Below are 24,355 nucleotides of genomic sequence, written 5' to 3' on the forward strand. Positions count from 1 at the left end.
AGACACAATCAAATTCACTGACCAAATACAAAATATGTCTGTTGATCACATCAAAGGATTCACATATTGTGTTTATTTATTGAATATTATTTATACCATGTCAATATTAATGATTTGTTCATTTTACAGTAATAAACAGCTTTGAGAGACTATTGAGATTCTTAACCTCCCTGAACTGTTTATATTTTATGTAAGCCTGACCTCTAGTGTCATTACTCGGTACATATGTTCATGCATTAAAAAATATATTCACAGAGCGATGAGGAGAAAGCAAAGTGAGTGCCACCACTCACAGTGAGACTTGCTCAGTAGTTGATTGTGCTTGAAGCCTCCAGGGTGTCTAAACTGCCAGACTACTGATACTTTACAAAATCAAAGGGAAGTGAAATTTTGCATGACTCTGAAATCTGCCCCTGCTCATCCATCATGTTCCTGGCACAAAACAGATCACTTTTGCTCTTAATATTCACTGATTGAATCTACCTTAGCCATCTATCAGTGTGCTGTCTGACTGTTGAATAGTGATGCAGGTTTATCTCTTTCAACTTAGATCTAAGCAGTGAACATGACATCTGCAGTACAAACACAATACCACTCCCATACATTATGGCTCTATATCAGCCATTAGCATATACATTTTATGAAGTCTGGTCCTACCCGTTCGCGTCACACTGGGTAATCCCGCTGTTGCTCGTGTGTGAGTATGTCTGTGTTTTTCAGCATGAAATAAAATGAAATCAAATTAAAAAGGACAAGCAAACACAAAAAACAGTGTTAGGTTCACCAGCTCCTTTATTTGCTTTATTACAGCAACATTTGGTTCTTCTGGTTTCAGATATTCGGCGACTGACACCATCTTTTACCAGCACTAAATAAAGTGAGATCATGAGATGAGATTTGCAATCTTACTTTTTTTTTTTTCTTTTGCTGTATTGTAGAGCGCTAAAATTCTGTGGCCCTGGAGGACCTCCGCATGTAAAACTTGTCATCGAGTGGGAGCACAAGACTAAAGAATGGTAAGCATCAGATGAGCATACAGTACACGATATGTAAACAAACATAAAGACAGATCACACACAGTCTGCTGTGGATGTCACCCTGAGTATCACTTTCCTATTTGCTTGGATCCAGGAACACACACTGATAGAGTCTGTGTATAACAAACATACACTCCCAATGATCCACACACTGTAAACACAATCATGCAGCAGAACAGGAACAATAAACAGTGTGTATTTGTGTATTTGTGTCTCTGTGCGCTACAGTCTGTTTGGCAGCATCCAGGAGGAAGTGGTGAAGGATGCGGAGAGTGTGAGGAACCAGCAGCAGCAACATCTGCAGCAGCATAGCTGTACCTTGGACGAGTGCTTCCAGCTGTACACCAAAGAAGAACAGGTGAGACTGAGGGCAACACAACTGTCAAGTGTAGAAGAGAGAAGAGGGTCTCTATTCTCACAAACTCTGTATATCTGAGTTGTTTTCTTTCTTTTTTTCTCTCTTTTCTTTTTTTTCTTTTTTTTATCAGGGAGAAATTATTACTCTACCTTTCATTTTACAATGTATAAAATAGGAACATTTGAACAAAGGAAGTCACATTTATTCATTTTTCCATCAAGATTACAGTAATAGACTGGTACTTCAAGCCATGTAATAGAGGTACTTAAAGCAGTTCAGGTCTCCGATCCATTTTGACCACCAACGCTTAAACTTCTCCGAATGCAATTTTAGAGCGAATGTCAGTCTCTCCATGATGTAGATTTCGTGAACGGTCCCTTGACCGTCTTCCAGTGTTGGTGCGTTGGATTGTAGCCATTTCCTTGTTTTAGCTTTCTTTGCTCCAATCAATAATATCTTCATTAGATATTTGTCTGCTATTGATTGGATATGTAATGCCATGGTATAAAAATACATTGAGCTGACATCCAATTGGGTAACACTTTACTTGAAGGTCTGATCATAAGAGTGACTTAAGAGTGACATGTCACAGTCATGAACATGTCATAACATGTCAATGTCATAACGTTGTTATTAAGTGTCATTCAGTTAACCCCCTACAAACCCGGGTGTTATGACATTGACATAATGTTTATGACATGTTCATGACTGTGACATGTCACTCTTATGACAGTGTCATGTCACTCTTATGATCAGACCTTCAAGTAAAGTGTTACCTCAAATCATATAGTCATTTGAAACATATATTCCAGACAATCAAGAATGTCATGTCAGAAAGATGAAAGTTTTGGACAATCCCAAAATAAATGATAATGGCTGGCCACATCCGCAGCAATTTTCATGTTTGCATAGTTAAAACCAAACAAACATCGGTATAACTGTAAAACAGTATTTTTGCAAAAACTATTTATGCGTTTTTTTTACCTTTATTTATACAGGTAATCTCAATGAGACACAGGGTCTCATTTCCAAGAGAGACCTGTTTCAGACAACTGCTTAAGTTGACCAGAGAGTATAAAGTGCAGTGGTGATTGAGGGGTTTACATCCTATTATAAAGTCTAGTGCTCCATGATAGACATGGTCCAACATGCGTAGAGAGCTAGCACAGACATTCATATAAACACTGTCACCATAATCAAGAAGAGGTAAGAAGGTGGCAGCAACAAGTATTTTCCTGGCATGGAATGAAAAACAAGATCTGTACTGTTACCATGGAAATTTGAGTCCACTGTGGGTCTTAACATTAATTAATAACTCATCTATCAGACGATGTAGCCCAAACTATTTTCTATCTATTTTAGAGTAAATTCGGGATCAAAGTGGGGTAGTTTTTTTTCGTATTGGATAATGCAGACACACGAATTATGCGTCACGTTGCTCACGATTGCATCAGCCACTGATATTGGATCTGTCATCCATCAATCAAACGTCTGAGACACACACACACACACACCGAGCTCGGTCTCGCCCCAAACATTGAATATCCCGCCCGCTCGATAACGACCAATCAAATTTGTTTTCCTTACTCGGGTAAACTTGTGCGGCAACTCATGGAGACTCGTAGAAGGAGGCACAACAAACACGACAAACGACCATTTCTGAACACCTTTCAAGTCTGTGTGTTTGTGAAAAAGGTGTGGCTTCAGAGGAAACTGCTTGAAGTCTGATACAATTACCTTTAGCCGTCATTTGAGTCAGCCAGTGGGGTCAGCAGGTATGTGACACTGAAAAAATAAACTGTGGAGGTGTGGAGTCTGAGAGAAGACCTTACCTTTATTCCATGGTCCTCAGATCTACGCAGCCAAACCTCCAACTGATCGGTCAGCAGTTGAGCTACATTATTGATAATTCACTGTGCCATGTTTCGACAAGAAAAGTGTGAATAATAAAAAAGAATATATCTTTTGTTTTGTTAGTTTAGTAGGAGTGAAATACTAAATGAAACGTTCCTCCAAAATAGAAGACCGGAAAGCGAACATACTTTAAGTAAGTAAGTTATGCCCCTGCAGCTGACTTTACAAATACACCTCCTGCCAGATGTTTTCTCACACAGTGGGAGAGTGGCAAGAGGTGACAAACTTTAAAACTTTTTAGTCATGCACATTCTGTTGATTATAGAGACATTATCACACTCCCACACACTTTGACCTGCAGAAATGTACTGTCTGAACTCTTCTGGATCGCACAACACACAGGGGTTATTTTGAGCACTCTCAGTTAAATAACAAAATACATTTTTTTGTAACACATCACAGTAGTGATTTAAGTGGCAGCATGTTAGAATAAAAAAGTTCAGTTGAACTAAGATCATCAATATAATGTGAAGAAACAACAGGTTTGCAGGTTTGTCAAATGCATCTGTGCATAGAGCAGCAGTTATCTACTGAATTCAGCTCGCTAACCAGCAACCCCCGGCTTATGTCCAGCTTTTGTAGCTCAAGAAATGGGAGTGAGTCACAGTAATCTCTGGTCCACCAAGAACACATGAAGAGGTAGAAGAGGCGTTTAGCAAGTCTGAGTGGCTGCCTTCAGCCTTATCGATGTGACCTTTGCACACTCTTTCTCCTGGCTCAGCTATTGATTGCATAAATTGGACCCCTCGTGGTTCGTCCTCTACTCCTGCCACAACTGAAGTTTCCTTACTGGGCAGACGGTGTGAAACCATTGATAACTGAAGGAAACAACCATGCAACCCACGTAACCAGACTGCTAGATGAACCTGTGTGGGGAAAAAAACACCATTCCCCAAATCTACGCAGGCCTAACATGCAAGCAGCCTCATCTACCGAGACGCAAACGTGATCCCAGACCCCTGAACACAACCAAGGGGATTTCAATATGCAAATTCATATTTCTTTGTCATATTGCCTCATTAGCTGCACCTGAATGTTGTCCAGGGATCAGCTTTCCTGGTGCTGGTATCAGAGATTGTATTGTCAGATGAAACACTGACTTTGAACAGGAAGTAAAGATGTTTTATTCATTGTTTTTACCAGTCTACTCACTTGCTGCATTTGTTTTGTTGAGAAAGAGACCTCTCAAGATAATTATGACAAGATAGGTAGGGGTGGATTGGTAATAAATATAGATAAGGCCTAAGGAGAGTCATATTTGTGATACCAGCTATTGTCTGTCTCAGCAATATGAAAAGGAAACAGTGGACTAAAGGCATTAAAAACCATTAGATTAGCTGGAAATTAGTTCACACACCTGTTCATCTGATAAAAATATCTCATGATCACAAGTAGGAACAAACATGTTGCAGTTTGATTTCTTATGAACATTTAATTGATGGATCCACCGATTGATTTCAGCTCGCCCCAGATGACGCCTGGAAGTGTCCCCACTGTAAGCAGCTTCAGCAGGGCATGGTGAAGATGAGCCTGTGGACTCTCCCTGACATATTGATCCTCCATCTCAAGCGCTTCCGACAGGTAAGTGAGCCGCAAAAACCTTTCGTGTGGAGTTAACAACCAGCTGGTGGTTCTTTAGATGCTGAAGTGCCAGATGTTGCCTTCAGGAGCTGGAGACCACAACAGGAGACTGAATATTAAACGTATCTGCTGGGCATGCTAAATAAAAAGACACAATGCATTCATCTAAAGTATTTATTGGATTTTCTACTGCACCTGAATGGAGAAAAACACAATTAATGGAAACTTAATGAATAATGAGACTGTAATTTTTAAAATCCCACCTCCAACCTCAACTCCCTGAGAATAGGATTTCATTAAAGTAGCCTATATGGGAGTGATGAGCGAATATCTTAACCCAGAGTCTACAGGTGGATGCTGGTAGTGGTAGTGAGTAGAGCTGTGCAATGCTGCTGTGTCATAGACAGGCAAAGAGGACGATGGGTAAGTCACCCATCTTAAATAGACCGCCAAATTGGGAGGATGTGTATGATTGTGTGAGATATGTCACATATGAGTGACACAGCGCAGCTCGAGTTGGCTGCCTGAACTAGCTCGCAGGCTTCACTTCATTCATCTCAAAGGTAAAACAAATGACATATCTCTTTATGTTTTGGATGAGTGAAATGAGTTTTTATTAGCTAATAATAACTAGGCCTACATATTATCAATGGCCATTTCACTTGCAATACGTCATTTCTCAACACAACTATCATCAACTCCAACAGTTTACATCTCGTACCATCAGAGACCCTAACCAGAGTCCTTGCTGTTGCTTATTTTACAACCTTTAATGTTGTAGTACATGCCACTTATCTCCAATTACTAGAAAAAATACTTTACAAATGAATATTCTTCATTTGAATGGATTCGCTCATCTTTTTATTTGTATTCCCTCCTTATTTGAAGATACATTTTATATTTGAAACTATATTTGAAACTATATTTTTTGAGTTTACATAGGCCTATTCATATTCAGTAGTTTTGACACAACCTCAGTAATACTGATGCTTGAATCTGTCCCCAAGAAAAAAAACAGTATTTAAAGTATCGATCCTCTGCCACCACCTACTCTACCAAAATTTGGAGAAGTATCCATTTATCTTTCCAGCATCTTTGTTGCCGCTGACACAGAGAAGTGTGATGCTCAAACCATATAAAGATAACATAGTCTTTACTTTAAAAAAATAAGGGGCCAATACCTTCATCTACCACATGCACTGACCCTGACCTGTATGCATTATTGAAAATGTGTATAACTTTGAACAGACCATTAACATCCAGCTTCACTTTGTGAATCTCATCCGCCCTCCGCATGTTGCCCACTCTGTAGGCTACCTCAGTGACCTTAACTCAGGAATGTAGAAAGGAGTCGGTCCCATGTGTCCTCTCTCTCGACTGGTAACAAGTATTTCTCTGCCTAGAGCTGTGTGATCACACATTCACACATGTACATGAGGAGGCGTTTTTTGTGAATTGTGAAACATAAATTAATGCTGCAGAAGAGGACAGAGGTGAAATAGTCAAGTGCTGCAAAAACTTAACTTTTTAGCCACAAATACTTAATGACTCTGCAACTGCGTGTCTTTGGGCAGTGAAAGCTCTTGCTGCACTGCAGGAGGACAAATATGTGTGTGATTTCTAGTTAGCACTTGTGCTCGTCAGACCCTTTTTCCCCAAGACACACTTTCAAATCTAGTTAAGGATTTTGTATTACTGCTTCGCTATATCCACCATGTCAGGGCTTGTCCACCTGTGGTTTTGCCCTGTCTCGCCCTTTGTAGTTGTCTCAGGCTGTATGTAGCCTGTTCCTGTCATTCACTCTCACAAGTCTCACTTCAGTTTCCATGTGAGCATTGAAGCCTACAGTCTCCTGAGGTTCTCCTATGCAGCACCCTTATTCTGTACTATTTCTGAGCTGGTATAAGGTTATAAATTCATATACATTGCCAAAATTATCATATGGAGAGATAATATTAATTATTTTTGCTATTAACAAATCAGCAGTGCAGGATTAGCCTGTTTTGCCGGTTTTGGAATGTTATGTTTACGTTTCCATGGTTTCAGTAGCCGCGGTAAATGCATGGATTTTTTTTTTTTTTTCCCCCAATGAAAATCTGTAAAACGCATGGATCATCACAGCAGCTTTTAACAGTGGATATCACACAAATTGACATCTGTGTTAAAAGCCAGCGTTAATAGATCCATGCGTTTACCGCAACTATGACAACGCCTGAAAACCATGGAAACGTAAACGTAAAATTCCACCAAACCGGCAAACCGGAAGCCAGTTTTGACCATAGATGACGTTCGGAAACTTGTGGATAGACCTTTTCAGAGAGTATAAACAAATACAGGTGTTACCAAGGATACTAATTAAGGCTCCATTCCATTTAGTGTACCAGAGCGTTTTCTAATGAGCCACACCTGTCTTTGTCCTCTCTGAAAAGGTCTATAGACGCACGCGTCCACCGTCCAGCGACCTTCATAATGCATGACGAAGACTGCTTGACTGAAATCAGAGCTATTTCCCAAACTATTGCACAGCTTTACCATGATTTTTGTTAGTGTACTGTGTGGGAAGTTTTGTTTTGTTTTTATTCTTTTTATACATCAGTCATAATAAAAACAGCCATAGCCTAATCATTAGTCATCATCATCATCATCATCATGACATTTCCCACTCCTGGATCCTCCAGGTAGCGGCTGATGTCCCTGTTCATTAAATGTGTAAGCAGCATCATATAGTTCACCTGGCTGCTATATTTGTCTTTACCATGTTGTGTCTCTATTCAGTAGTTACCATGGTAACACCGAGTGTGGTTTGAAATAAATTGAGGACTCCTGTTTGATTTTCATGACAAACTAAATATTCTTGGATACAGTATGAAACATCTGTTAATAATATGATCACAATTTACTGTGATTAGCTGAAAGTTAAACAGATGTAGATCCCAATGCAATAGCCTAATATGTAGCCTTTTAACACTGAAATTGTAAGTGCAGACACGGTTCCATTTGGTGGTTCAGTAAAGGCTACCACATTCATATAAACGTCTGCCCTGACCTCTCTGCCCTGTTAGTGCTGTTTCTGTGCTAATGTGCTGCTCTTCCTGCACTGACTGTGTAGAAATTGTATAAGTCACATTATTGCTATGATGTGACTGTTAGGGACTTTTCTGCCCCTGAGAGGCTGTGTTACACGAACCGCAAAACAATATTCGCAGCCCAGGATAGGTCTACTTACACCTTTACCTCCATCCAGTGCTTGACTGTCACCCCTCAGAATCCCTCATTCATAATCATCTCACAAGCAGGTTTCACCATGTTGAGCTCTGTGGTCAAACCACAGGGATTACTTTGCTTCAAACTCTCATCGCCAGCCACAGTTTCTCTTCTCTGACCAATGTACTTTCTCTCAGCATTTTCAGTAGAAATAACGCAGTCACTCTGTCAGACTCTAAACTAAGAAGACCTTAATCTGTATGCATAGTTTATAAGGCCATGTGGAGCATACAGAGCCAATCTCTGAGGGCGGCACTTCAGTAGCAAAGAATGATATTACTGTTTTTCTCCATTGGTTTGGCTCATTTCTTGAAACAGAAATTACATTCTCAAAACTCTAAGATCATTTGGCAAAACAGTCTTACAATTTAGCACAACACCATAGCTCACTTGCAAAAGCTCATATCTCTCCCAAAACAGTTTACTCATGTGTCAAAACTAAGTTCCTTTCTCATATAAATAGTCAGTGCCCCCAAAATGCATCGTACCGTTGGCATTGTAAGCACCATTGAAATATCTCTCATGTCCACCTCTCAGTCTTAGCCCAGTCCTTCACTGAAAATGGTTACTGCACTAGTTTTTTTGTCTAGCTAACAGAATACAATTGTGTATAAAACTGGGGGAAAAAAGGATTTTACAGTAACAGTAGCCTCCAAGGAACCCACCAAGTTTTAATTTGTACTGCCAAGGAAATTATAACGCATTTTTATTCACACACATAAAGTAACTTCCATATATCTAAGTAAAATTAAAATGTATACAGCATAATATACTGTAATATAAACACATCAACAAAAAACAAGGAAAATTTTATGTAGCCTACAGTGCCGTTAGGAGGAGTCCATGATTGTGAATGCTGCCAAACATAGAGATTGACTAGGACCAGTACAAGTGATGCTGACATGTTTTGGAGAGAACAACCATCGGACTGAGAATCAACAATCAGTTTAGAATCAACAAGATCTATTCATTTCATTGTGCTACAGTTAATGTAGGCTACCTGTACTTAATCCTTTGCAAAGATGTACATGTAGACATTTGCAATTTGATGAAGGTTTGTCCAACTTATTTTGAGTGTAATTTCTGTTTCAAGAAATGAGCCAAACCAATGGAGAAAAACTGTAACAGAAAATTCACATTGAATCCCATCATATAGGAAAGTGCTGCTGCCCTCCTCTCTCTGTGTTTCCAGATTTCCCTGCATACATTATCACTTCTAGCCACACTTGACAGTGCAATACAAGATGTTGTTGTGTGTCATTAGAGGTAGTCGAGGGAAATTTTTAACTCAGAGACCTGTGCAGCTTGTTTTCTTCCTCATCTGAATAGTCGCTGGTATGGTAGCATGTAAAAACTTTATATATATATATATATATATATATATATTTGTTCATATTCTATCAGTGTTTTTGAATTATTATTATTTATGTTTTGCAGTTGCTTATTCATTTGATATGTATTTTGTATCTCTATAAAAAAATGTTTCAACAGGTAGGCGAGCGAAGGAATAAGCTTTCAACCTTGGTGCGTTTCCCCCTGACTGGATTGGACATGGCCCCCCACATGGTGAAGAGGACTCAGAGCATGAAGAACCTGAACCTGGGAGCCTGGGCACCTTCCTGGAAACAGTCCTCAGGACAACACCACACACCTGCCGACATGACGCTCCCAATCGACTATCAGTACGACCTCTACGCTGTGTGCAACCATCACGGAGGAATGCACGGAGGACATTATACTGGTATGTAACACAGCATGGTGTAATAGATTGCTTTCACAACATGGTGCTGCAGTGCATTTTAACACTGTTTGCTGGCCTTCCCTATAGCACATCCAGTAATGTTTTTTCACACAGCAGGAATCTAATTCTTCCACACTTAGGAGCTTTTCTAAATAACACACTTTGTTATTTAAAAGAGGGATGACACACACAGGAAGAGGAGGTGAGGAAAATGTGAGTTTAACTGGGAATTTGTAATGATGTAATTAAAACTTCCCCAATGTTATACCTTTATTTTTCAGTACCTTCATAGAAACATAGTGCATCAAAGAGAAACTTTAAAATTACATATCATGTTCTTTATAAAAAGGGATGTTTGCTAGTTGTTATGGTGATGGATCAACCCACCTACCATCGTCACCTATTCAGTTACATCATCCAGTCATTGTGCAGAATCTCTCTGGTATTTTGAGTCAGTGCTGAGACTCAGATAGGATCAATTTATATTGCTGTCAGTGATCAGTTTCACAGCTTTGTGCTTACTGCCTAAGCATCCTGTGTGAGTGAACAAAACTAGTCATCAACATGTTCCCCATTGTCCAAGTGTGAGAACTAAAATATTTTTGCAAATGATGTTTACTCCAACATGCTCCCAGGAGGAAACTGCCTGCAAAATAAATTGTTTTTAAACTTGAAAAAAAAGGTTTTAAAAGTTTCTTGTTGTACAGCTAACTCCCCTTTGGTCTCCTCTAGAGACTCACATACTGTAATGACCTGCTAGCATTAGCTCAACAAACTCTTGTCCAACCCACACTAATAGTAATTGCATGTAGTCAAGGAATTCCCTACACGTACAATGTGATTGAACAGGGACACAGTTAATGAGGTCAGATGTATGCTCATCTTAAAAGATAGCACCCAGTTACTTGAATCTCAATTTTTATATTACTTTATGCCAATGTACTATAATGTTCCATACTGCATCTATATATGTATAAAGAGTGCACATTCTGGTCCTTCCAGAATTATTTTTACATTGGTTTTAGAAAAAACTGAAATCACACATGTAAGGTGCTTAAAAGAGTATTCTCTGATTGTGTTTGAGTGGCTCAGGCAGAGCTCAGACCTGAACCCCACAGAACGTCTGCGGAGAGACGGAGGTGGTAGTTCACTGACATTTACCATCCATTCTGAAAGAGCTTGAGAGTTCAATTCCACGTGTGCAAAGCATGTAGAGGCTTACACACAAAGCCTTGGATGTGTAATTGCTGCCAAAGGGGCTTCTCCAAAGTATCAGATAAAAGAGGCTATATTTGAGTTTTGCTGTTGCTACATCTGCTACAACAGGTAAAAGGCAAGGAAAAACAAGCCAAAGGTGAAGGTGAATTAATTTGCTTCTTTAGTCTAGTATTTTATTCCCTTGGCTTTTGGGAGTAAATGGTCAGAATTGGTCAGCTAGCAGGATGGGAAACTTGACTCACAAGAAGGAAGAAGCCAGTTTTGTAGTTAACAGCGTCGTTAGTGGTGGAAAGGCACAACTCTGAGGATAACATGGGAGAACTTGAGGCAGGAGATTGTCGTCACCATGACAGCAGGCCTGCACACTTGCTAGTGGATCTTTTATAGCACTGAGGTATAACAGGGAGATACTGTACTGTATGTGCACTAAATGATGTGTGTCGTTAGTGGAGGGTTATCTGTATTTTATTACGCAACTACACCTATTATTTTATAACACAGTACACTTTGTTATGACTAGTTTTGACTGTATATGTAAAGTAGATTTAGTTTAATTGTTCAAGGAAAATTATATGGTAAGTACAAACTATGAATAAATGCCATTCATTTTCTGTAAATCCAATGCCTGATGAAGTTTATTATATCATACAGACAGAGCTTTATTGTTGTCCAAAACCCATTATAAACACATGCTGCAGAGTATTATACATTTCATGCAGTGAGCAGAGCTAGAACAAGAGCACTACTGATGCAGCTTCATTATTGTTCCCTGCTCCCTGTTAAACAGTTGTTCTTTGTACGTGTGACCGTGTCGGTTTAAGAAGCAGAGAGAAATACCTCATTTGAACTACACTTATTGCAGAGAAAGAAATGCAACACAGTTGCAAGGGTGCACAGGCAGTACTTCATTGTAACTGAATAATTAATTGTGCTTGTTGTGATTCAATGCAGCTTACTGTAGGAACTCAGTGGACGGCCAGTGGTATAGTTACGATGACAGCAGCGTCGACCTGGTGCCAGAGGAGGAAGTATGTACCAGAGGAGCTTACATCCTTTTCTACCAGAGACGCAACACTATCCCTCCATGGTCGGCCAGTAGCTCCATCAGAGGTATGCTTTGCTAATTAGTAACAGGAAAACACATCTTTCTTTCCGCGCGCCAGTACTTTGGAATAGTCTTCCACAAGACATTAGACTGGCATGCTCTGTTGATGTCTTCAAATCAAAACTGAAAACACATCTCTTCTCTGTTGTTTATTATTCTTAATTTGTATGTATTGTTTTGTCTAAATTGTTCTTATTTCTATTGCGATTGTTTTTAATGTTTTTAATGTAACTGATCGTGCTCCTGATTGTTTTTAACCTCTGTAAAGCACTTTGATTGAAAGTGCTCTACAAATAAATGTATTTATTATTATTATTATAAGTGACTAGATGGAAGTGAATATAATTTCATGGAAACCCTGAATGGGGATGTTTAATTAATGTGTGTACTTTACATGAAGTAATAATGACATAAACAGCCGCAGTTTTCTCTCCTGAAACACTGAGCACGAGTTGCATTTGAAAAGGCTGTCACATATTTTTTGTAACACCCACAGCTTTAGTTTTAAAATCCACTAGACATGTAAGTCACAATGTGGAAAATATTACAACAGTGCAAAATAAACACACAGCTAATTAATTAATTCAGAAGAATATGAAGGCTGTGCTTAAATACAGTTTTAAGAATAATTAGGACATAGAGAAATTAGTGTTAAGTCTACAGGTTCTTCAGTTCCTGTTTTTTCTCCTTTTTGAGTCACAATGTTACTTCAGCTTATTCAGAGTCAGAAAGTGCTGGTACAGACACTCAAGACTGGACTAATGATGCAAAAAAAAAGACCCATAAAAAAAATGGTTTAAATTAACCAAAACTCCCTTTTGGAAATAATGATAGGCCCTTACACAATACCATGAACCCGAAGAATATATTAACTGTCACCCAGCAGCGTCAATTAAGTGCTTTGAGGGAGGGCATTGATCCACTGTGTGGCTGTAGAGGACCTATAGATGTTGATGCCTTTATATTCTGCTGAGCATTTACTGGATTTGAACCCAGAAGCATCTTTAAAATGTGTTTCTGTTGGAAAAGACAGCCAGAGTCTGTATAATGTGAAACACAAATCCACACGCAGCATTGATTGTGCAACAATTGAACAAATCTGTGTTCAGTGTGCACCAATAAAAAAAATGTGTACAATTTTTGGTTATAAGATCATTGAGATGCCATTCTTCACTTTCTACACTCTATAAATGAAACACTGAAGTCTGGTCTCAACTTTGTTGGCATCAAGAGACCAATACAGTAAGAAACAAGTTTTTGTTTGTTTTGGCTTTTCCAAATAGTCATCCTTGCACCCATCTGGGACGGACTCTTGATCCTCCAGTCTGTCAGCTTGTATAATGAGTGCTGTGCATACACCTAAAGCCATCATTGAAGTTAACGCTTTCAGAACTTATCCCACCACCTGATGTAAACACCGACAGAGAGCAGCAAGCATTGAAAGGTCACTGGGGAGAGTAGCACTGAGAATATGAAATGTTTTTGCTCAGTAGTGAGCAAGTAGAGTACATAATGGTAAAGGTCAGCAAACAAGTAAGATTATTAACTCTTTAAAGGTCTTGAACTACAAGCCTCAACCACTTCTTTCTGGACTATTGACATGACCGCAGGTTAGTTTTGATCCCCAGGTCACATCCCATGCTGCACTGAAGTCTAAACGTTTGTTTTTACACCGGTCTGTATGATAATGTTCTACAATAGCTTGTCACTTTGTTTCACTGGCATCAGAATTTTGTATTTAGTGCCACAAGCAAGGTTATGTACCTGAACAAAATGTCAAATATATAATAGCAGTTGCGAATGTGAGATGAGCATGAAACCTTCAGTCGTGGTTGCTACGAGGAGGGTATACCAGTACAGACACTGGAACTGTCAGAGAGCCTCTCATCATTGAGGTACTGACTATTATCACAGTGAATTGTTCACAGTTTTTCCTGCTGCTATATTAATTATAATTATTTGTATTATTTTATGTCAAACTCTGTCGCGTATCATGTCTGTTTTCTTCTTTGCTCTGATAATGATGAGCCCACCTTCTGTTTGTTTTTAGCCCTCAGTGTCCATCTTTTCGGTGTGTTAATTCAATGTGCGTCAATGTGAGCCTCTCGGTGTGAACTTTGAAAAGCATAATGTCAAGTGCACTGAGCCACAAATTGTTTAGTTGGATCTTGAGACAAGCAACTGCAAACACCCTTAAAATGAAACAAGGTAACCTGAGTGAAGGCTGAAAAGTGTAACATACTCAGTTCTTTAGGAAAAGGAACAAATTGTGAACCTGTCACAGTTGATTTGTGCAGCGTTGTATCTCCTCGGTCCACAGCTCAATTCAATTCAATTAAATATGAAATAAAGATGGATCTTAGGATGGAGACAACATGTTTGCCAAATGAAACATGCAGCATTCCTGTTGGTGAATTTGTCGGTCACTTGGTCCTGGTAACTTAGTTGATGGGACCTGGAGGGCCCAGAAACCCAATTTTCTAAATCAGCGAACATCTCCTACATGAGTGCAAAGTAATTTAAATTGTGCACAGAGATTTCTTCAAATGTGTTTTGGTCTTTGTTTATCTCTCTGGTTTCAAGTGTGTAAAAGCCAATGCACCAATCAGAGTTTAGCAGCGTTTGAATCAAACTGTGATGGTAATTCTGGTAGCTCCTGTTCTAGAGAAATACTTTTTTTCTCAAAAGACAGTTTCTCAGAAGAATAATGTATGTGTTATGTCATTTAAGTCATTTAATATGACTCAGACCATTGAGCAACGCCTCCACCTCCCCTACAGTTATTTCAGCACATGTACTTTAAAAGATGAATGTGTGTCTTGTGCCGTGGTATCACTACATTTAGCTGTGTGAGTATCTGATTTGTCCACTATTGGTAGAGAAACTATCTTACTGTGTGTTTGTGTGTGTACAGAATTTAATCTTCTTAAGTTTACACATCTGAACTTTCAGTTTGGGATGAAATGTTTCCAAAGGCTTTGTATCTCTCTTCTAAACCCTGTTATCTCTGTGTGTCTCACAGGATCCACAAGTTCATCGATGTCAGACCACTGGCTAATCCGTCTGACGGGGGACAGTAAGAGAGGTAGTCTCGTGTCTCGATCCTCCACCACCTGCCCGTCTTCCATACCCGACTCCCCAGAGTCTCCAGTCTTCCTTGACAACGGTTCTAAAGAGGAGAGGGGTAAGCGGCCAACTCCAAGATTTGCTCTTATCAACTGAGTGTCTTACTGATTGTTTGTCTCCAGATCAATTATGTGAAAAGGTCTTACATTTAAATGTGACAACTAAAGATTTTCTTTTTCAACATACATGTTAGGTGGTTTTGAGAGCAGGCCATTTGTCAGGGGTCTTCAGGGGCGCAGCGTGAGCATGAGAACCCCCAGCAAGACCAAAGACACGTTGAGCAAAATGTTTCCCTTGCGCTGGTCCCTTGGTTCCAAGGACAGACGAAAGCCTGACCCGGCGCCTCCACCAGTCCAAGATCCAGACCCTGCAGAGCTAGTCCAGTATTTGGAGTCTGGCCGGCGGCCTCGATGTACCAAGGACCCCATTATAACACTGATGAGCGAGCCACGCAGCACAAAGGAGGCTGCAGTGGACCGTGCTGCCAACAATGTCCGATCTTCCAGTGTTGGTAGCATAAGTTGTGTTGGTAAATCTGGGGACAAGCGGCCTCCAGAATCCCAACAGGTCCCGGAGGGCCAGAGGAGGTCAGCAGATAAGACAGCCAGCCTGCGGCGCAGCAAGGGACACCAGGCAAGAGATGAGAGTGCCTCGAATATCAGCAGTAGCTTTAGCAGTAACACACTTTCCAGGAGAAAGGATGCCAGGAGGCAGAGCTCCTCCAAAGCCTCCCAGGACTCTGAAACAAAAAGGAGTTTTAGTGCTGGAGTTCAACCCAGCTATAGCACACCCAGCCTTCATGATGGGACTCTAAGAAGACCAAAGGTAGACAGGGCTGAGAAGGAGCAGCATGGTGCACATGAAGGAAACTCGAAGACCAAGAAAGGAGAAGTGCCCAAGAGTCACGAGGGACTGCTCTCTTTCTTCAAAGGTAGCTTTCTAAAGAAGGATAAGGACCTGAGGAAGTCAAAGGAAAGTGAGTCTGGGAGAGGAGGAGGCGAGCTAGGAGCCAGAAGGACCCTGTCAAGGCTGTCTCTGTCTAATGGAACAGCTGGAGGCAGAACTGGGGCGGAAGGTGGCAAATCAAATGGCTCTCGCCATCTTGGTGATGACCTGGCCAACGGGAACGTGGGGCGCTCAGCGGCTGATATCAAACGCTCCCAGAGTTCTTCCAACATCCCCACCAAGGCGGAGCAGAGCATGCACAGGACATTGTCTTTGCATCGTAATGGCATGTCGACAACCCCGGCACCATCGCGCAGCCTGGCGACAGACAAACCGTCTTACGGCACCCTGCAGAGGACTCGTTACAGCACAACCTCGCTGGGGCGCAAGAAGACAGTCCCAGAGTCGAGCTTCTGATACATTTATACTTAGCACATCCACACACACAGAGCCTTTTACCTGTTATGAAGAATGACGTCCAGTCTCTGAGATCAAAGCAATAGAGCTAAATTCACAATGATGCGCCTTTTTTGTCAGCAGAAAATGAGCTGGCTCAAGTGGTTTGCACCATGGAGAGACGCCAATGATGAAGAGTCTTTCAATGCTGGGATATAAAGAGCAGAATGACATGATGTGACCTGAGTGGAAGTCTGTCTCAATTCTGTTTTTTTATCACTTTAAATAAGTGCCTGAGAAACTAATATGCAGTTTTGACCAATGAGTTAATGTCTTTTTAGCACTGGAAGCACAAAATCCCACATATGCGCGCACACACACACACACACACAAACATAATGTCTGCATTGATACTGTAACATTTTGAATTCTCGTAGCTGTTTGCTTACAATCAAGACACACTGATTGTGCTCATGTAGAGGAATGTAATGTGCTCACTTGATAAATGGTGGAGCTTTGAGGCTGCACTGATTGACCACCATATATATACAGTAGCCTATATATATATAAAGGCCAGATGGTGCTGGGAAACATAAATTGTATCATCCAGTGGGAAGACAAAAGCATCTGTAATACCAGGCTGGGAAGGAGTGATATTCTGTAGAATCATTGATCTGTTTCTCTTCACTATCATTTCATCATCGAGACAATGAAGTGTGTGAAGTGTAATATTGATATCCACCCTTAGAGAATTAATGGACACCCCGCAGCCAATCAGAATCGAGTATTCACCCAGACCATGGTATAAACCTCAATATAACATTGATTAACTATATTGCATTCCATAGATTTTTTTTTTCTTCTACTATCTTGGTGTAACCACCTTATTTTTATTTGTTTTAATTTTAGTTTATAATTCCCTGTGTTTTTACAAACAAGACTCAAAATGTAAATTATAGCTGTACATGCTGTTATAATGAAATTAATCATTGATGGAAAATATTCCTTTCCATTAATTAGCTGTTTGTTTGAAGAGTCTTCGCAGTGGCAGCTTTAAAAAAAAAAAAAAAAAAAAAAAACTAGCCTTGTTGATTGCTGTTTGATTGTGGGGAATAATGCTGGAGTCTGGCTTTAAAGGGATAGTTCACCCTAGAATGATATTTCGCTCATTATCTACTCACCCTCATGTTGACTAAGGGCTGGAAGAATTTTCAGAGTCCACCGTCCCTTCTCTGAGTTACAGGGGGTCTCGGCATAGCAGTGCATGTCCATATAACGGTTGTAAAGGGACACCAGAGCTCTTCGTAAAAAAACACACACAAAAAAACATCCAAATACCTCCATGATGCTCGTATGTAATGTCCGTCTTGTGCTGAAGCCCCAAATTGCATAATTGTCCCGAAAAAAATTAAATAAGTCTATATTTTAAGCTTGTTTGTAGCGGAAGCTTCTCGAAGCTCCTCTTCCTGGTCCGTCCAAATCTCGCGTGATTCGCAGTAACCGCACTGACGCCGGCGCAAATCACGCGAGATTTGGACGGACCAGGAAGAGGAGCTTCGAGAAGCTTCCGCTACAAACAAGCTTAAAATATAGACTTATTTAATTTTTTTCGGGACAATTACGCAATTTGGGGCTTCAGCACAAGACGGACATTACATACGAGCAGCATGGAGGTATTTGGATGTTTTTTTGTGTGTGTTTTTTTACGAAGAGCTCTGGTGTCCCTTTGCAACCGTTGCATTGAAATGCACTGCTACGCCAAGACCCCCTGTAACTCAGAGAAGGGACGGTGGACTCTGAAAATTCTTCCAGCCCTTAGTCAACATGAGGGTGAGTAGATAATGAACGAAATATCATTCTAGGGTGAACTATCCCTTTAACTGTTTTCTCCAGCCAAGGTGGCAGGTCAGCTAAAGACAAACACAGACTGTATATGCCGCGTCAGTTGGGGAAATACTACGCAAATCACCAAAACTAATGCAAAAATGCAAAGTCTGTCAATGAGCCAGTGAGGGGTTAATCCCTGTTATGAATTATCTATCTATGGAAGATCCTAAATGCCTAAAAGAAAACAAATCAAACAAATACATCAATAAGGTAAGATAGAAAACAGATTTAAATATCTATTTCGTTTTTCTCTACACATTTATTGTAAGGCTAACATTTGAGTTATCACCAATTACCTCATTTGCTCGTAATTGTGCCAATTCTTGCAGTGCAGTCTCTTAAAACTGCAGTGATCCAATTACAAATAACTAAATGTGGAGTCAATATTAACACTTCTGCAGCCTGCAGTGCTGGGCCACAGGAAACTGTTTTAATGGCTGCCATCTGCTCATGTCATTGCTGATATTTGCCACCCACGGTCCCACCCTAAAGCTGTCATTTAACAGTTTATTCTTTTTTATATTGGTGAAAAGAAAAACCATAGAGGGAGGGGGTGTCTTTGGTTGTTATAGTAAATTATGTGAAATAATTCTATTTATATTTAAGGAAATGGTTTTATTCAATTATTATACAGTTAACACACATAAAAAAGGAAGGACCAATGACAGTGGGTATCGTATTTAATATTTATTTATTTTAATTAAAGCATTTAAATCTCCCATATATTTCGACAGAACTGTGAACCCGGCGTTATGAAGGTACTGCTGTGCACTTTGTCTTTTTACAGCTTAAGATATGAAGAGTCTGTAAGTTTTTAATTTGGAATCTGTGGAGGGATTTTTTTTTTTTTTGTATAATTGAGTGTTATTATTTTTTCAATGTTTTTTTCCAAAATCAACCTGCTTATATTACTTGCTTTCATGTAAGAAATGTGGAGTAGAGTAATACTCTTTCATTTTGGCCCCTTTACATCTTCAGCCAGGACCACGGAGATCCAAGGAGACTTTGTTAACCCTTGGAGTGTTAATTTAATTTTCCTGGCTTAGATTTCCCCATGTTTCCCCATTAACTTAAATGGTTGAAATCCCATTCACACGTTTGCTTCAAATTCTGATTGTATCGTGGCAGACTAACAGGCCAGCTGGATCACCTCATTTGCTGCTGTCGTAATGTTTTGATATTGTGTATGTGTACAGAAATTTCCCCCAATGCCTGCTCAGACTCCACAGGTGCAGTCCTATATTTGGAGATTTAATTTGCACTTTACATATGAGGGAATGTTATAAAAAAAATCATGTTAATAGGATGTTAATCACAGTCATTCATCCTTCATACTGTTCATTCCCGACCCACAATCAAAACAATATAATATTGACCTTGAACCATAGCAGCCAGTAACTAAACTCCACAATATTTAAACATATTGTGAAATCACTGTAGCCTCAGAAATAGTTGTGGATATTTACAGCTAGGGTTAGCAGTTGACATGGTGATGTGAGTGGAGCATTTATTATTGAACCTGAAAAATGTCAAAGTTTTTTGAATCAGTCTCTATCTCTCTTTGAAAAGTTCCAATGAATGAATTGTTGCCTGCACTGGAATAAATAGAGAAACAGTAACAAATGAACACAAACACAGTCCCAATGGCCTTATACAACTACGTTTTTTGGTACTGCGGTATTCTTAACCTTGAAACCTGAAAACCAACGCTATTGATTTAGATTTTCAATCATTTTAACCTATTTCCAACAAAAAGACCATGGACAGTTGGTTTATGGTAAAGCCACGTGAGAGGTTAAAGCAGAAGTAAGCAATATTTTTGTGTTAATATAAGTCTTAAATAGTTATATCTTCCGACAGCAATCACTTACATAGAGTGTTTGGACCGAAACACGGGTCTGTCAGTCACTCTGCTCTGCTCTGAGCCGAGAAGAAAACTTTTCTCGTATCCTACAAGTTTTATCCAATGAGGAGAGAGAACGGCATGCAGGGCTGTGTGTGCAGCCAAGGGATGCGCCTGAATGTGGTGACGTAGGGACAAGGACGGGGGCTGCTAACTCCGTTGGCTGACAAGACGTTATGGTGCGTTCAAGGCAACCTGTAACTCGTGTTTTCCCGACCTGTGAAGTCGTACCAGTTCGATCTGGTACGAGTTCACGGGTCGGAAGTTACGAGTGGCCGTTACAGTGACTTTCACCGGTAAAACAGGTCGGAAAAACACGAGTGGGTTGCCTGGAACGCTACAAAGTCATAAGTTGTGACTTGAAGCTGTAATTTACGGTTTCAAAAGCCTGCCTGGAACGCAGCATTAGCCAAAACGACCGGATCGCTTACTTCTGCTTTAAGCAGTATTCAAATTATTCCTCTTCAGGGTTCACTTACCTCAGTGTAGCTTTGGTTCAATATGTCAACCCACGTTAGAGAATGACCTGAAAACCTCTCCCTTTGTTTGCAATTTAAAGTGAAAGGCAGGAGTTTATTCATAAAGTAAACAAGGTCTCAGTTTTTATTCAATTTCTGTTTTTCAAACGCATACTGTTTCTTAGACAGATCAATGAAGTATTCCCACTGCGCACAAGCAAACCAAAAAAATTATTTTCTTTAAAACTTAAAATTAAATTTAATTAATTAAAATTTAAACTTAACGGTATTATAAAAGACCTATTTCTATGGATATTGTCTATATGTTGCTCATTCTATTTTAGCTTAAAGATAAATACTGGAATTAACATCTTGTCATGTTTATGCCAAGGAAACAAGCTGCTGTTGGATAAACCTAGTAAAGTTTTTCAACCACTCAAAGCGCTTTACACTACTAGTCACATTCACCCATTCATAAAGTGTTTTTCTACTGTACACACACGCATTCATACCCCAGTGAGACACTGGGGCAATTTTGGATTCAGTGTAATTTTTTCTTAGCGAAGTGAAGCTTTATTGTCCCTCAAGGGAAAATTGGTTTTGGGCAATATTTAGATTTTTCCTAGTATTCGTCTTTGTGATACTCATTTTAGCCACAAGAGGCTCTGGAGAAATAGTTGAGGCACCACTACTTATAGTCCAGTGCCAGTCGTGGTCACTCTTTCCCGTACGTCTCTTGCGGCAATAAGAAAAAAGAAAAGAATGGATATTACAAACAAATTGAGAAATCCCCATAAATAAATTGTAATCATATCCATCATATTGCATAGTGCAGCCATGTTTTTTTTTTTTTTTTTTTTGTATCAGATGTGCCATAAATAGATTTTTCTATCCCCTCTAGATTTCAGAATTTTTGCGGTTTAATTCTTCTCTTTCAGTTAATTGTGCCAAATTAAACGCTGTCTTCCTTCTCAACACCCACCATGTATAAAACCTTTCATATATTTGCAATGCCTCTTGTCTCCACATGGATGGCATCACCTTAACAGTTGTGCACTTTGAATCACTCTTAGGAGGCCGAGTATCTTTAACAACAGAAATCTATTGTTTCTACTCTCATCATATTCCAAACCAAAAATGTCTTTGTCTTGCTGCTGGCAGTCGTCATAGCTTTGATTAATGTAACAGTGGCATTGTAAATCAGATTTTTAAGCTTTTGTTTAAAAGCTTTATTTTTCAGTTTTACTTTTTCATGATGTTTTTATTTCTGTAACAAATGAGTGAAAATATTTTCATTTTCAACTACTGACACAATGTATTGAGATTGAGTGACAGTTGTGCTCAAAAGGGTACATACCCTGGCAGAATTTGTGAAATACTGGCTACATTTCAGAAAATATTATTGATAATGCAACAAAACTTATTTTTTATTCAGAGTTAGTGGCTGGGCAAAGCCATTTATTGTCACACCAAAATTGCCCTGATCAAAAAATGTTATACCCTTAAAGTTTTACCCTGATAATAGATTGACACAGACAGGTTTAAATGGCTAGTAAGGGTAACTGTCCACGCCTGTAACTTGCTTGAAATTAGTGTCTGTGTATAAAAAGTGCTGCACATCCTTATCCCACCTGCACATTTCATCCATTGCTGCACTGTTTTTGCTGGATTCTGAGCCATGGGGAAAGCAAAACAACTGTCAAAATTCCTGAGGGAGGAGGTTGTTCAACTTTATAAAACAGAAAAAGGATTAAAAAAAAAAAAAAAAATCCAAAGACTTGAGAATGCCAATCAGCCATGTTCAAGCTCTCATAAAAGTGGAAATTGAGGGGTTCTGTTGATACCAAGCCACGGTCTGGTACCATCAAAAATGTGTTGGTCAGACTCTCTGATGATCAATTACCTATTATTTTTTAAATGATTGTCTTATTTTGGGATGTCTCAGTTTAATTTGAATCCCATTAAGATAAGAGAAATCTGTTTTGCCTGATCACTCATATTTTCCTTAAAGAATGGTACACAGTTACAAAATCTTCCAGGGTATGTAAACTTATGAGCACAACTGTATCTGGACCAGATTAGTCATACAATCCTTGCAAGAACACACACCACATCTATTTTTTTCAAGTCTCTGAGCAATAATAGTTGAATGTCTTGGTCATCCCTGTTAGTAAAACTAAATTTAAACCCACAGAAACTTTTGTTACCCATGTAACATGTCATGCTAAATATATCATTCAACCATTATTTCACACAAAAAATGTGTCTTTGTTTTGAATGCAGCTGATGGTTGGTATCTTCATCGAGTTTACCAACAATGAATACATTCAAGTGGCTGGTGTGGAGTCTTGTCTACAATGAAACTGTGTGTAAAAGAAAACCTTGACACCTACAAAATGGTTTTCTTCATCTTCATCTTTTATTTCTGAGTAACATTCTTACAATAGCATCCAGTACTTCTGAACATGAACACACATGCTTACATATAAGTCGTTGTAGATGCCAGACAAAGCTGAAGTTCCCATCCTTTCAGTTTATTGTATAATCCACATAAAACACCTGTGTAGTCTCTTACCTATTCAGAAATAGGAACATCACTGCTATGGAGTGAAATTCACTTGTGTCTTGTTTTCTCTGAGGAAGGAGTGGTACATCAGTGCCGTGTTAGCATAGAGCTAAAGCAGGACAAAGTCTGTATTGTATTATAAATGTTTAAATTTGTTTCTAACTTTGCTCAGTCCACATGTGGCCATATACACATAATGTTTACTCTGCCAAACTGAGCACTTCTGTGTTAACACATCTATAAATGTGGGTGGAAGATGTTTTTATATGCAATTTTATACATTTTCTATTAAAAAAGAGAAAAGATTCTGTATATATATTTGTGGATACACACTGAACTGTATGTGTGAGAACAGATGTGGTTATTATCATTGACACCGAACCTGCGCTGTGTACCTACCCATTTGAGAAAAAGGTGTGGAGGTGTCCAACTGATCTCAAAAGCGATGTATTCCATATTTTTGCAAAACTGTGCAACAAGTGTGCTTTCACTGTAAAACAGCAGTTTCTGCCTGAATTATCTTCTGTACATGATGGTATATTATTTTTCAATACCACGAATAAAAAGATCTTATTTATGAATACTGCCTTCAATCAGTCAAAATTTGATCATAAGAAAAGGAACAAGTCACCAACAATGCAATAATGTTATTTAAATTACTGAAAAGAATTAACTGTCACTCTAAACATTATTTTGCTTTTTTCCTCATCAAATAAAATGATGGTGGGACTAGTTTGGGTGTCCTACAGGAAATAATTGCACTAAAAGTTTATATATATATATTCATCCTCCTGAATCCCTGTGCCCCTCTGCTCGGCCTCCCGGCCGACCCCCTGAGCCTCTGAGACCGTCTGCC

The 24,355-nt window shown here is 39.4% G+C and overlaps 1 protein-coding gene across 1 annotated transcript in view; it reads left to right on the forward strand.

Annotated features, from left to right (window-relative positions):
• Positions 1 to 17,719, forward strand: part of usp43a (ubiquitin specific peptidase 43a) — a 95,267-nt gene extending 77,548 nt beyond the window's left edge. Inside the window, exons 10-16 of the mRNA XM_085774455.1 lie at positions 939 to 1,016; positions 1,266 to 1,395; positions 4,771 to 4,890; positions 9,646 to 9,895; positions 12,065 to 12,223; positions 15,241 to 15,402; positions 15,538 to 17,719. Coding sequence (XP_085630581.1) covers positions 939 to 1,016; positions 1,266 to 1,395; positions 4,771 to 4,890; positions 9,646 to 9,895; positions 12,065 to 12,223; positions 15,241 to 15,402; positions 15,538 to 16,706 — 2,068 coding nt within the window. The 3' untranslated portion in view covers positions 16,707 to 17,719. The remainder of the gene's footprint in view (positions 1 to 938; positions 1,017 to 1,265; positions 1,396 to 4,770; positions 4,891 to 9,645; positions 9,896 to 12,064; positions 12,224 to 15,240; positions 15,403 to 15,537) is intronic.
• The last annotated feature ends 6,636 nt before the right edge of the window (positions 17,720 to 24,355 follow it).

This window comes from Trachurus japonicus, chromosome 1, assembly GCF_045865225.1.
Source record: "Trachurus japonicus isolate A0001 chromosome 1, Traja_1.0".
Taxonomy (NCBI): domain Eukaryota; kingdom Metazoa; phylum Chordata; class Actinopteri; order Carangiformes; family Carangidae; genus Trachurus; species Trachurus japonicus.